Source organism: Chelonoidis abingdonii, chromosome 5, assembly GCF_003597395.2.
Source record: "Chelonoidis abingdonii isolate Lonesome George chromosome 5, CheloAbing_2.0, whole genome shotgun sequence".
Classification (NCBI taxonomy): domain Eukaryota; kingdom Metazoa; phylum Chordata; order Testudines; family Testudinidae; genus Chelonoidis; species Chelonoidis abingdonii.
In genome coordinates this window covers 83,008,874-83,022,928 of record NC_133773.1, presented here as the reverse complement: position 1 = coordinate 83,022,928, position 14,055 = coordinate 83,008,874, and the positions used below count along the sequence as shown (strand labels likewise).

At 43.4% G+C, this 14,055-nt stretch overlaps 1 protein-coding gene across 1 annotated transcript; it reads right to left on the bottom strand.

The window, feature by feature from the left end:
* Positions 1-1,985: 1,985 nt before the first annotated feature.
* On the bottom strand, positions 1,986-5,772 carry SLC25A4 (solute carrier family 25 member 4). The gene is made up of 4 exons (XM_032800396.2): positions 5,551-5,772; positions 3,191-3,677; positions 2,478-2,618; positions 1,986-2,166 (listed from the first exon to the last, which is right to left on the bottom strand). Exons 1-4 carry the CDS (start codon positions 5,659-5,661, stop codon positions 2,009-2,011), a joined length of 897 nt encoding a protein of 298 aa, XP_032656287.1. The 5' UTR covers positions 5,662-5,772; the 3' UTR covers positions 1,986-2,008.
* Between the last annotated feature and the right edge of the window lie 8,283 nt (positions 5,773-14,055).

The window sequence follows — 14,055 nt, the reverse complement described above, 5'->3', positions numbered from 1 at the left end:
AATGAGCATCTGCTATTTCTCTACTGAAAAATAGCACAGTCTGTTGAATTTGTAGGGCACAATTAAGAATACACCAAGCCTTGAGTGTATTAGTTTTAAGAGTAGGGTAAGTATTTTCAAGCAAGCATCATAGCAGCTGCCTACAGAAATTGTGTTCATTATAAATTTAAATGATTACTAACTCCTTCAGAGTGTCCAAAACCTGTAGGTGATCAGTCATAAAATCCACGAAATGGCCAAAAGTTTGAACATTAAATGTCAAAGAGTAACCCTTAACCAACAGTTTGGGAATTTTTGATGAGTAAATATACAGGCCAGTTCAGTACAGATACAGTTGGTGAATCTGACTGAAAAGTAGAAGAAAAGCATTTCTCATTAGGGTTCATGGAGGCATAAGAGTAAGGTGACTTACTCAAGGTCACACAATCAGAGCTACTGTACTTTGCAGTTTACATTTAGGAGGGAAATGCCCAGCTTCCCAAGATTAAGTAGCTCTGTACCAAACAAACCTACCTAAAATCCACTACATTCATACTTACCTGTTATTACAAAAAGGTATCAATGTTGCATAGCTTTGTAGCATAGCAAGTTCTAGTAGACTTCTTTGCATTTAAATTTCACACAAAGAGGTGCATTGAACATTGTATTCAGTGTTCCAATTTTAAGATGTGAAAAAGTACAAATCAGGTATGCCAGTCTTTTTGCCTCACTTGGCAATTAAAAAAAGCCCTCTGCTGGAAAGCCTAATCCTGATCTTGCTAGGTGGCTATATCAGACCATGCATTTGGATCACTAGAATATCTAAAGAGTACACAGTCTTAAGTGCCTGGGCAAGGATTAATAAGTTATTTTCAAATGCAGAACATAGCTTATTCTCACTGAGTATTATCTATATATCATTTCAACACATACAAATTCTAAGATTCTTAACTCAGAATGCCAGATTTCTACACCACCACTTCCATCTCACCTCCCCTGCAAAAGTGTTACAATTAGTTGAGAATAATCCTGAGAGAATTGCATTTCAGGCTAAATTATAAGCTACTGAAACTAGTAACTTAAATTGTCACTATCTCCACAGTCACTACAGCATTACTAGTAAGGTGTTTTAAGGTTAAACTCATACCAGTGCTTCAATCTAAAACAAGTTCTTTTACATTATTAATGTGTGGATATTACTATCTGAAGTGTACTTGTATGAAAATACAGAGTACATATCCTGTACATGCACAACACATTGCAAGCATGGATCATTTAAAAAATGGAGCAGTATTGAAACAGGAGAAAAAAGTAACAATACTAATTTATTTTTTATGTTTTGGTTCAGTTGAACATTAAGTATAATCCAGACAACCAATGTTTGCTTTTTGTAAAGATTTGTATGGCACTTAAACTTTGAAAGACTGAAATACTCTGTTCGTTGGAATATTGGAGGAATTTAGGACCTCATTTACCTTAAGGGAGGGCTTATTCAGGGAGACAGCAGTGGTTGAGAACCTATTTCCTGGTGCTTACAGATAGTATCCAAGTTAATCTGTAAACATGTTTTCACTTTAATATCAGATTTTTAAGTCCAGCCCCATAGGAGAAGCATGCTCTTCATCCATGTGTTTTGAATGCACTTATGCTGTTGGGTTGCTATAGAGACATTCACTTTAATACAAATAAGTACTTGATCTTGACTTGTTTTAAAATCTAATGTGAACTCTATTTTAATACCTAGCATGTAAGCCACCAAATCATCAAGCAATGCACTCGTCATAGGACTAAGTATATTAGTGATATTGTGCAGGTATTTAATATATACACAGGTTCCAATAAGTATCAGAGGACTTTTCATTCAAAAATTTAACTATGATCCAATGGACAACCATTAAAACAATTATGTATCCTTCTCTGAACTGGATTTGCCCCATGACAGCCATCTTCATGTCCCTAGGAAATATTGTGTTGTCCATTAAACCACAAGTAGTATATTACACAACTGAAGAGAATAGTTTTATTTACTTTAGACAAATTTCTTGATCTCATCATACAATACTAATACAAAAGCACCACCCATGCCTCTCAACACATTGGACCAGGCGCCTTTGAAGAAAGCTTTGGCTCCTTCATCTTTAGCTATCTTCTTCCAACAATCAATTGTGCCCTTGTACATAATATCAGCTGTGGAGACAAGAAGGTACATATGAGAAACTCTTGAATCATACAGGCAGTTCAATTAATCAGAGGTGTGCTCCCTAGCGGATTTTTAATTAATACAAATATTTACAACAAAAAACACACAGCTCTAGCAAAGTCCTTCACAACCATCTGAAAGACCAATCAAATATAGTGAGGACCAATTTATTCCAATGTTATTTTAGTAGAAGAGGCCATAGGTTTTCTGTAGACTATATAATATCTTAAATTTCAGCCATGTCCTGCTGGGGAGATACTCTGCAGCTAGGCCACTGCAGGTGAAGGCTTGTTCTTACCTCCCTTTCGGCCAGACTGCATCATCATCCTACGTCGGACAGTGTCAAAAGGGTAGGATACCAGCCCCGCTACAGCGGTGACTGACTGGGCAATCATCCAACTCACTACAATGTGCACATTCTTGGGATCAGGCATCATACCTGTCAAGAGTAAATCAACAATGTCAGTACACAGGGGTGGAGAGAGGAAGGAGAGAATTATTCCTACCCCAGACTCCATTCATTCACAGAGCCTGATCAGTGGTAAGTCGAGGGGACTTTTCCCCACAGCCAATTCCTTCGGCCACATCTTGCTCAGCATCATCCAGTCTTCACTCAGTCTAGCCATTTAAAAGTCAATCAAGATAACTTTTAGACCATTTAACCTTGACCTTAACAATAGCAGTATGAGGATTTAAACTTCTTATAACCTAATTCAATAACAAAAACACACACAGAAATGACCATGCTGGAAAGAGAGTGAAGTTACAAACTTAGTTTTAGGAAGCTCTGAGTTTGCTCTGAGCCTGATGTGAGGGAATCAATCAAAACAGACAGGGCAGAATTGCCAAATTGTGCTGTAATATTTATAATCCATTATATAAATTTAAACAAAGCTACAGTTTAACTAAGTCCTGAAAGCCAACGCCCAAGACAGGGTGCACTGGAGCAGGCCATCCTTATATTTGTTGGATTATCACTCAGGAATCTCAGCTCCCTCCTCCTCCACTTACCCTTGGCTGTGTCATAGACCCCAAAATAGGCTGCTCTGTAGATAATGATGCCCTGGACTGACACATTGAATCCTTGGTAGAGCCCTCTGAGGCCATCAGATTTGAAGATCTTGGCAATGCAGTTGCCTAGCCCTGTGAACTGCCTCTCACTCAGCCCTTTGCCCACGTCGGCAGCCAGCCTGGTTCTGGCAAAATCCAGAGGGTAAACGAAGCAGAGGGAGGTGGCTCCCGCAGCACCTCCAGAGGCCAAGTTCCCTGCGAAGTAGCGCCAAAACTGCTTGTGCCTGTCCACTCCTCCCAAGAAGATCTGCTTGTACTTGTCCTTAAAGGCAAAGTTGAGGGCCTGGGTGGGGAAGTAACGGATGACATTGGCCAGGTTGCCTCTCCAGAAGGAAATGATGCCCTGTTCCTTGGGGATCCTCACCACACAGTCTATGATCCCCTTGTACTGCTTCTCAGCTGTGATCTGTTGGCTGGCATGCTGGACCTGTTAAGAGAGAAAAGGCACAGAGACGATATTGTAACAGTTACTTTAGACAATGTATCAAACAAACCCCAATTTGTCAAAGTGAAGAAACAGGGAATAAAATAAGACAGCAAATATCATAATGCCACTATATAAACCCATGGTACACCAACACCTTGAATACCACATGCAGTTCTGGGTGGACCATCTCAAAAAAAAGGTAAGATTAGAATTGCAAAAGGTACAGAGAAGTGCAACAAAAATTATTTGGGGTCTGGAACAGCTTCTGTATGAGGAGAAATTAAAGAGACTGAGACTGTTCAGCTTGGCAAAGGGGGGATATGGTAGAGGTCTATAAAATCATGAATGGCATGGAGAAAGCAAACAAGGAAGTGTTATTTATCCCTTCGCATAGCACCAGTACCAGGGGTCACCCAGTAAATTGACTAGGCAGCAGGTTTTAAAAAAAAAAGCATAACTAAGAACTTCTTCACACAAGACAGCTACCTGTGGAACTCTTGGCCTTCACAACACCCCAGTAACAACAAGTATAACTAGGTTCAAAATAGAACTAGTTAAGTTCATGGAGGATATGTCCATCAATGGCTATTAGCCAGGATGTTTAGGGACCTAACCCCATGCTCTGGGTGTCCCTAGGCCTCTGACTGCCAGAAGCTGGGACTAGACTATAGGGGATAGATCACTCAATGTCCCTGTTCTGTTTATTCCTTCTCAGACATCTGTCATCAGCCACTGTAGGAAGACAGGATACTGGGCTAACTGGACCATTGGTCTGATCCAGTATGGCCATTCTTATGTTCTTAGAAAATTCTGCTTCTCACTGCCAGATCTATCATCTTTCATTTACTCTGGAAGATTACATGGAGCCTTTTTTTATAACCTTACCATTCAACATAATAACCTGTACCCATTTTATGCAAGCTTAACCCAGTTTCTTTAGGACCACTGCATTATTAGGTCAAAAGAAAACTGCCTACAGGAGGAGACACCTGCTGGGCATTTGCAGGAGGATCCTGAAACTTTAACAGAAAGACATCTTCCAGAAAGCTTATCCAATTGCACAGAAGCGTGTTCATCTCATACAAGTGTACAGCCTTGCTTTAGAGTTTCACATTTCCATTTTACTTAGCATGTCAGATAGTAAGTGCACTCTTAGCATGTTTGGGTCCCCAGTCTTATCGTCCGGCCAACAAGCCCCTGAAAAAACGATATTGACCATTGAAGCTCAATTTGTCAGGAAAGAGGTGCCAGAGCTCAAGCAAATTTTTTTTAAACACTTTCATAACGGAGGGGGCAAGCCCAGAGCTGCTGGGGCTATGAACTTCCAAGCCCTGGCACAAATTAAGCACTGATTTGAGGCCATTTCCCGCACAGTGCTCAGCGTCCCGGTGTATCCCGGCTATAAACAGAGCCAGGGGAAAGAAGCGGTGCTGCTCTTGCGTAACCAGCGCTCCCGAAGCCAGTTGCCATATTTAGGCACTTCAAGCTTGTGCCCATAGGACACGAGAATTCCTGCACCGCTTCCAAGTAAAACTTCACACTCCTACCCCCCAGGGAAGGAAGACTCCTTGCAAGCGCCCAGGGCAATACACAGCATCCTTTTGTAGATTACCACCCAGTGCACTGACCCTCATCGTGACCCCCACCCCCGGGGGCCCTTTAAATTTACTCTCTAGACAATCACGACCCGAGACTGATAAAAGGCAACCTGTTGCTAAATTTCCACTCTCACACTCACTAGCAGCGTTTAGAGTTACATGGTGCCTTTAAAGCAAAGAGAGCCAAGCACGCCAGCGACAAGCAAAGTCAATCGGCCATTTACTCTACCAAAGTCCATAGCCAGGGGACTGAAGCAAATCGTCCCGCTCCTTACCTGCAGCAGCAATTTAACTCGTTCTATGGGAGCGACAGCTGTCTTGGAAATAGCGGCAGCGACTCCGCCAGCCAGGAAGTCCTTAAGGAAGCTGATCGCTTGGTTACTCATGTTGGAACTCGCTCAGACAAACCCCAAAGAGTCCCCTTGCAAAAGCAGATGCTGCCGCGCACCTCCCCACCCAGCTGCCCCCAGCCAGCCTCTTGCACCGCGCTCCAAACGAAGAAGCGCCTCTCCCACTTATATCCTCTCTGCTTCTCGCGATAAGAGGAGGGTCCCCCCGGGGCACACACATTGGCTGGGAACCCCCCAGTCATCAGAGGGCACAGGGGCAAAGCCGCCATGCTGTCCCAGAGAGGCCGCCGGGGCGGGACGGGTGCCCCCTGCTAGGGACGTTTAAAGGGCAAATTAAAGTTATCTGCTCCCTGCTGGAGAACGCTATGTCAGAGCATGTGCCCGCTGTATTAATAGCACCGCAGAGACGCAGGATGGGACGGGGGGCTGCAAAAATACTTCGGAGGGTGTTAACCATTTGCGTTCACATCCAGTGCTGCCCACGGAGAATAACGGCCAGATCAAGGGAAATTTGGGAGTCTGGTTAAAGCTTATCATAAACCAGCACATGTATTTTAAGGGCTGTTATTGTCTGTATTGAAACACACATACACAGTGCATCTGATTTACAGAGACATGATACGTACTCATGCACACCAACGGTGCAGCCTGGTTAATTGGGTTCTATGGATATTTTGTAAGATAGGATAAAGAAACTGATATAAATATAATAGTGACCCTCAGTGACTTGAGTTGCAGAATTTGGATTAGAGCCTTTTATGTGGAGGACAAAAAGTGTCTTAAGACTTAACACGTTGCTTAAAGTCCTAAAAGTCTGACATAGTTTCAAATGCTAACATGTTATCCCTGATCCTAGATTTCCTGAAGAGAAGAGAAAACTTTTCCTGCTAGTGTCCTCACTGTACCCTTAAGGACAGATGACCCTGCATGAGACAGGAACATAACTGGGCTAAGTAGGGTCACTTAGGGAAGAGTGAGGGAGGCTCTAGGGAGCATGTGCCCTGGGAAATTCAAGTGCATGACCCAAACCAAATGTGAAACAGCAGAACAATTTGTGCACTCAGTACCTGATTCTTAACTAATTTCTCTGTGCCTTACTGTCTCCTTTTTTACATCCATAAAATGTGGATAATACTTTTGCCCATCCCTTGTGTGACTTGTCTATTTAGACTCCGATCTGAAAACGCTTACACACTGAAATCAGTGGGACTACTTGTTCTTGTAAAGTTAAGCAGGTGTGTTTCAGAATGGGGGCCTTAGATTGTGATAAGCACTGCAGGGCTTGTAGAGTACCAGTGCAATGGCATATGAGTTTCAGTTGGGATTTGCAGATGCTCATGCAATACAAATAATTCATAGAACTGAATTTCACCTTAACTGGGCAGCTAAAAGACTGACCTTCCCTACATAGTGATATTCTCTTAATGCAAATCAAATTCTTCTTCTCAATGAAACACTGCCCTGGATTAGTGAGCCCCTGTGGCTGATTCCCCTTCCTCTAGCCCCAGCTACTTTAAGAATGTTTCCCTAGTCAAGGTCATAAGAGTTCAAGGTCAGAAGGGACCACCAGATCATCTAGTCTGACCTTCTGCATATCACCGGCCACCAACCACACCACCTGCCAGTGTGCTAAACTCAATACTGGAATTGGTCCAAAGTATTACAGCCCACAGGAAACCACACTAGCCACAGGCAGAAAATAGAAGGAACGGAGGTGCATCAAGGCCCCAGCAACAGCAGGAAAATGATTAAGTGACATATACCCAGATAATCCTGGCAATTGACCTGCCCTCACAACTGCAGAGCAAGGTGGGAAAACTCCAAGGTCACTGCCACTCCTTCCTTACCCCACGTATGGTGATCAGTTAGACCCCAAGCACCTGAGACAGAATGTTCAGTGCCATCTCAGAGCCCAGGCCCAGGCCCAGGCCCACCCTGCCCAATGTCTCATCTCCAGCTGCTTCAGACAAAGGAGAGTAAAAGAAAAACCCAGAATAACCGGGGGGGGGGGAGGGAATCCCCTCCTATTCCCTGCAGGTGGCTGGCTGAAACCCTGAGGTGTTAATACTGTCAAGGGTTGAAGAACATACAGCAACACAATCAGAAGGTAAAGATAGCTCTTCTCACAATTATAAGTTCTAGGATATTTGTTAGACTTCTGACTCCAAACAGACCCACTTCTTTGGAAGCATCTTGCATCCCACCCAGCATGGGCCCCCAACTAAACTTACTTGAATTTTTTTCCCCAGTTACTGGACAATGGGAAGAATAGACTCCTATCAAAGACTATCAGCCAGCACAAGTAAAAGCCCTGATACAGAGCAGAGAGCCACCATTGTGAGTACCTGAGCACAGAAGCCCACAGGTGTGTTATGTCAGATGATAACTGTATAACTAGAAAGCATAGTGATACTCCACAGGTAGAGTTAATTAGTTTCTGCACAGCTGGTGAAGGAAAACTTTAGGCAATCACTATTGCTTTTCAATACTGGTCTTTTAACCTTCATTTTTTCTTGCTCTGGTACCTCAGTCATCATTAACCTCCCTTTTAACACCAAAGAACTTGCTGAGCTGTGGAATTAAACTAAGAATGTTTTGGAACTTAACAGTGAAAGCTGAGGTCCTGCTGACTTTTTCTAGGCAGTATAATGGCCTAGATCCAGAAGACTACCTAGATGCCTAAACCCCAGATCAACAAACCCCTGCTTAGCTACTACCTAACTCTGTAGGTACCTAAGCTCACCTGCTGCTTAAGTTTTCACTGTAATAACTCCCTATGTTTCTGCCTGTGAGCATGCACATCACTGTTTCACTCTAGGCAAGAGGTTCTCAAGCTGTTGTCCACAAACCACCAGTGGTCCGTGAGCTCTAGGTCGACAGATAGTTCCCTCTAAGGTGTGCACCTGGGTGGACACACACAAGCAAATGAAGGGCCACCCATTTAATTAATAGAGCCATGCAGGCATGCATCCATTAATTAGCTGCCTGGACAAGATGCACATATAAGGTGAGGTGGTGGGCTTAGGGGAAAGGGGCCAGTGGGGCAGAGGGAATGGGAATGGGAATGGGAATTTGGGGTGTGCAGGGCTGCAGTGGCCAGAGAAAGAGGTGACTTTCCCCACCTCTAGGGCTGTGGCTGCTGAGGAGAGATGGACCTCCTTCCTAGCCCCAGCTTGGGGGTTGCTGTGGGAGGAAAGACCCAATTCCTTCCCAGCCCCAGCTTGGGAGCTGCTATGGTGGGGGAGAGAGTGTACATACATCACATTAGAAAGTTAAAACTACTGAAATGAAAATATGAGTTGTGTGCTTTTATTTGTAGAACAAAAAACTTAATTATTAATTTCCAGATCACTTTGAATTTTAATTCAACCCATCAAAGCACTTGCAATTCCTCCCAACTTTGTCTCATCTGCAAACTGTACACTCTCTCTGCCATTATCTAAATCATTGATGAAGATATTGAACAGAACTGGACCCAGAACTGATCCCTGTGGGATCACACTTGATATGCCCTTCCAGCTTGACTGTGAACAATTGATTGCTTAATTATTTGCTCCATTATCTTTTTGGGTACTGAAGTTAAGCTGACTGGTCTGTAATTTCTTGGGTTGTCTTATTTCCCTTTATAGATTGGAATGATATTTCTTCTTTTCCAGTCCTCTGGAATCTCACCCGTCTTCCATGATTTTTACTGTGTAAACGTGCTAACTTAAAAGCAAGGGCCATTATGTTCGACAAAGGAAATTTACTGGCCTATGTGTGTGAAGACACAGTTTAGATTGCCTTCTGTGAGCAGAACCTATAAATACTTATTCAAAGGAATAATCCTTATCTCTGACTCTTTGGATTCTTACGGAGAAAATACCAATGCAAAGTGGATATCCCTAGAAACATCTGGGTTCCCTGAAAAGACTTTTGGGAAACTAGCAGTGTATTAGATCAACTTCTATCATTTTGGACTTACAAACTTTGACTCACTTGTTATATTTTATCTGCTTTAAACTCTCAATAACTCTCATTCCTTTCTCTTAGATAATAAACCTATAGTTAATTTACTGTAGAATTGGCTGTCAGCATTGTCTTTGGTGCGAGATCCAAAGTACCAACTGATCTGTGGTAAATGACTTGTCCTTTGGGATTGGGAGTAACCTGCTTTGGTGTGATTTTTGGTTTATGTGACTATTATCACTAAATCCCGTTTGTCTGGGTGGCAGAATAGGCTGGAGTATCTAAGGGGACTGTTTGTGACTCCATGGTAAGACTGGTATAGTGATCCAGGAGTACACAATTGTTACTGGCTTGGTAAAATCTAATTATAGAATATCTCACTGGTTTGGGGTGTCTGCCCTGTTTTCAGAGAGTCTGCCATGAGATTGGAATTCAGTTGTGAGATGCTCTAGATAGCATGGCAACAGGATTTTTATATAATTGTTAATGTACAATTTCCACTTTAAAATTTTTACTGCAGTTTTCTCAACATGGGAAAACTAGGGAGTGACATAATGGATCAAGCCATTGGTCCATTTATTCTAGTCTTCTATCTCTGACACTGTCCCCCACCACATGCTTCAGAAGAAGGTGTAAAAGCAAAAAAAACCCTGAAAAGAGTAATTATGAAATAATCTGCCCACAGGGAAAGCTTCAGCCTAGAGTTTATATCTATTCCAACATCTTAAAAAAAATCTTTATAGTAACTCTGGATGTTTTTTTTCTCATCAGAGACCCTCATCTTGCCAACACTTATATACACCTCTACCTCCATATAACACTGTCCTTGGGAGCCAAAAAATCTTACCATGTTACAGGTGGAACCATGTTATATTGAACTTGCTTTGATCCACCGGAGTGTACAGCCACCCACCACCCACCCGTAGCACTGCTTTACTGTGTTATATCTGAATTTGTGTTATATCGGTTGGTGTTATATTGAGGTAGCAGGGTGTGTGGGTGTGTGTGTGTATACGTGTGTGTGTAACTTTATGCACGTGAGTTGCTGTAACAGGCTTTATGTGGGGCCCAACAAGCCTAGTGGGGAGGTCACAGCTCAACAGCCTCCCAGAGTCTTGGGAAGGACTTGCTGAACACCCTGAGAGCTTGATGGCCAAGTTACAGTTCATGATTTTTCCCCATTCTTTCAGCTGGCCAGAGGAGGAGGGAAGTCTAGGGTGGGGGATTCCCCCAGCCTAGGGGGTAAAGAGGTGAGGAGAATCTCAGACTCCTTTTAGCTGATACAATAGACCAGCATCCCCTATTCTCTCTTCAGTTTGGGGCATGGTCCTAGTACTCTGCTTCTTTTGGAGCAGAGGATTGCTCACACAGTCTTAACAATTGAGATCCTCAGCTGATGTGGTGTGATTTTTGGTTTATCTGAATGATATTTTGTGGCAATTAGATCCACAGGCTAACTGTGAATTATGTATTTCTTTTTATCAATTCTAAATTTTGCTCCCATTCACTCTAATTGAATCAATTAATTATTATGGCTTATTTAACATTTATAGTGTGGTATCCCTAAAGACCACAACTGGCTTGGACCCCAGGGTGCTAAGTGCTATACAAACACATACTAAATGACAGTCCGTGCCCCCAGAGTTTACAATCCTTTTGTTGTTGTATTATGAAAAAGAGACATGCCCTGATACACTTTTAAGCCTCCAAACTGGTACATATATATAGTTTGATCTTTACATTTCACCTTAGGAAATCTTTGAAAACTACTGAGTTTGTTTTAAGAGAAGTAACAAATAATCATTCAGTGCTGTCAATCCAGTACCTTGTATGAGCACGAAAAGTTAAATAAGCCCCACAGTTCATACAGTCATAACAAAAAGCAATTACCATATACAAGTCAACCCTCCTCATACCCCAGTTAGTCACATTTTGTTTATCTGAAACTCTGATTATCCAACTATTTTGGATGTCCTTGAATCATGCAGACAGTCGAAGATTACCAACTGACATTTTCAGGCACAGAGACCCATATGCAATACTCAGTGCAGGACTGGGGCCAGAAGCCCAGATCCACAAGGGGATTTAGATTCCTAAACTCAAGATTTAGGCACTTAAATCCCAGATTTAGTTGCTACTGTGATCCACAATACCAGTGTGCATCTGCTGCCTGCCCCTGTACTCACCTAAATTCACTCAGTGCCTAAATTATCTCTACAAATGTCCCTTAGTTGTCTACATTTATGTCTTGCTGTAGGTGTCCAGATGTCTATCTCACACCTCATCCCAGCGGTATTCTCAAACCAGGGCAAGATTGGGGACAATAGGCCGGGGGACACTTATCAGGTAGGAGTCCTCAAAGCACAGCTACCAGACTTAGGCCCACTCAAAATCCAGCATCAGGAGACATTACCTCTTCTATAACTTTTAACCCCAGGGTTAGAGCACTCACCACTATGCTGGAAATCTGAGTCCAAGTCCCCTCTCTACTAGATAGAGCAAAAGGAGTTGGAAAGGGATCTCCCTATGAGATATTCCAATGTGGGTCTTCCTCAATCTCTCCTGTTGAAACTGTTCCACTTTGGATTAAATAAATTAGAGGGACTAACCACCAGTGTGAAATCATATCCACTCCCTCCCTCTGGTTCAGTGACTACTTAAGTTTTTATGCACAATGGAACAGCTTCAGTTGGAGAGACTGAAAGATAATCATACCAGAATATCCCATAGCCCAGTGTTTCGCACATGCTCTTGAGAGTGTGAGACTCTTCTTAAAATAATTTCTTCCATTTAGGTAGGGGAATTGAACCTGGGTCTCCCACATCCTGGGTGAATGAGCCAACCACTGGCTAAAAGTCATAAGGGAGGTACTACCTTCTCTGCTATTTCTTGCAAAAACAGTTTAGGCACCTGAGTTCAGGAGAGGGGTTCTGAGGTGTGGCGAGCTAGTGGAGATAGTCTAGCACCTCCCTGCAACCCAGACTTGGGTGCCTAACTCTGTATGAGAGATGGATTTAGGATACACTCATCTAGTTGGCATCTCCCATTGGCTAATTTAGTTGGCTACCCACTAGCATGCTGTTTTTTATCGATCCCATTCTCAGGCCCCATGCATTGTATAGGGAGATTAGGTGCTCAATTCAGGATTTTTGGATTCCAGTGACTTTCAAAGCGTCTAAAAATTAGGTGTGTAGGCTAAATCCCTCTATGGATCTAGACCATTGTTTTTAATTTCATATTCCTTTAGTGTACATCATTAATTTTGATTCTGAATCCCCATATAATATGATCAGAGAGTCTTTCCCCAGGCATCTATGAAGATGATTATGACCCTAGTTTTCTGATGTCCACCTCATAAATTATCCATGCCTTTGTCACCTCAGGACTGGATTACTGTAATATGCTTTATCCTTGTAGATCACTTTGAAGTTGCAGCTGGTGCCAAATGCAGATGGCTGCTTATTTACTTGATGGTGTTGGCTATGGAACACATTAAACCAGGTCTATAAGATCTGCATTGACTTTCTGTTCACTTCTGGGTGCATTTGAAGATATTGACCTGATATTCATCTCTGTAAAGTCTTATGGTTTGTCCTGTCCATCTAATAGACAGCCTCTTTTCCTCCAATAGCTGACAGCTAGGGCATTTTTCCAGTCCCTGGGTTTGAAGGTATGGGAGCTGGACACACTCAGCTGAAGTGCCTCAGCTTTGTCTCCTTGCTGGCCGGAGAGAGTCCAAGTTTATTGACCTTCATGATGCAGTGTGAAGTAGATCTATTTACTCAGGCTTAAGTCCCGGATTTGTAGACAGCTGCATCCTGGGGATGGGAGTCCGGTTGGTATCTGCGGCTCAAGTCTATATTTTATTTTAATTTCCGTACATGTGCCAAGAGACTGGCTGCCTGTTACAAAGGGGAACCCCACATATGCTCACAAGTCCATGCTCCGTGCAGTATGCAAGAATCCGCTTCTTGGTGGTAACGCTCCTTCGGTAGCTGTGTAGGGAGTAGAGTCCAGTGGTTATGCTGGGGAGGCGGGGGGTTCCTTTCCTCCCACGGCTTCTGTGGCGGGGCTGGGAATGCAGCCGGACCTCTCAGTGGTGCGTCTGGCTCTTACTCTGGCAGAAATGTTGTTGAAAAGGGATCCAGGCGTTTTCTGTTGCCTGGAGCAACCTCCCCTTGTTCCAGAAGAGAAACACCAGCAGCTCCAAACAGTCTGGAGCTGCTGGGGGAAAGGCCAGGGCGAGCACGGGGCACTGGCAGGGCTGCTTTGGCTCAGCAGCACCCCAGGCTCTCAGCACTGGGGCAGGAATTTACTAACTCGGCTACGGGAGGCTGGAAACTTTCCCCAAGCAGCCTTTTAAAAGAGGGGGAGGGGAGGGCACGTTGGGCTCCGCTCCCCGCACCCAGCGAGGTACAGCCCCCTGGTGCTCTGTGTTGGGGCTTTAACCCCTGGCGCCGGATCGGCCTTCTCTTGCCTCCT

Bases quoted from the DNA above. Each gene is read 5' to 3' on its own strand.
- SLC25A4 (XM_032800396.2), bottom strand. From the start codon at position 5,661: ATGAGTAACCAAGCGATCAGCTTCCTTAAGGACTTCCTGGCTGGCGGA. The intron at 2,619-3,190 runs GTAAGTGGAGGA...TACTCTTGACAG, and splicing joins GGTCTATGACACAGCCAAGG to GTATGATGCCTGATCCCAAG. The intron at 2,167-2,477 runs GTAAGAACAAGC...TTGTCTCCACAG, and splicing joins GCAGTCTGGCCGAAAGGGAG to CTGATATTATGTACAAGGGC.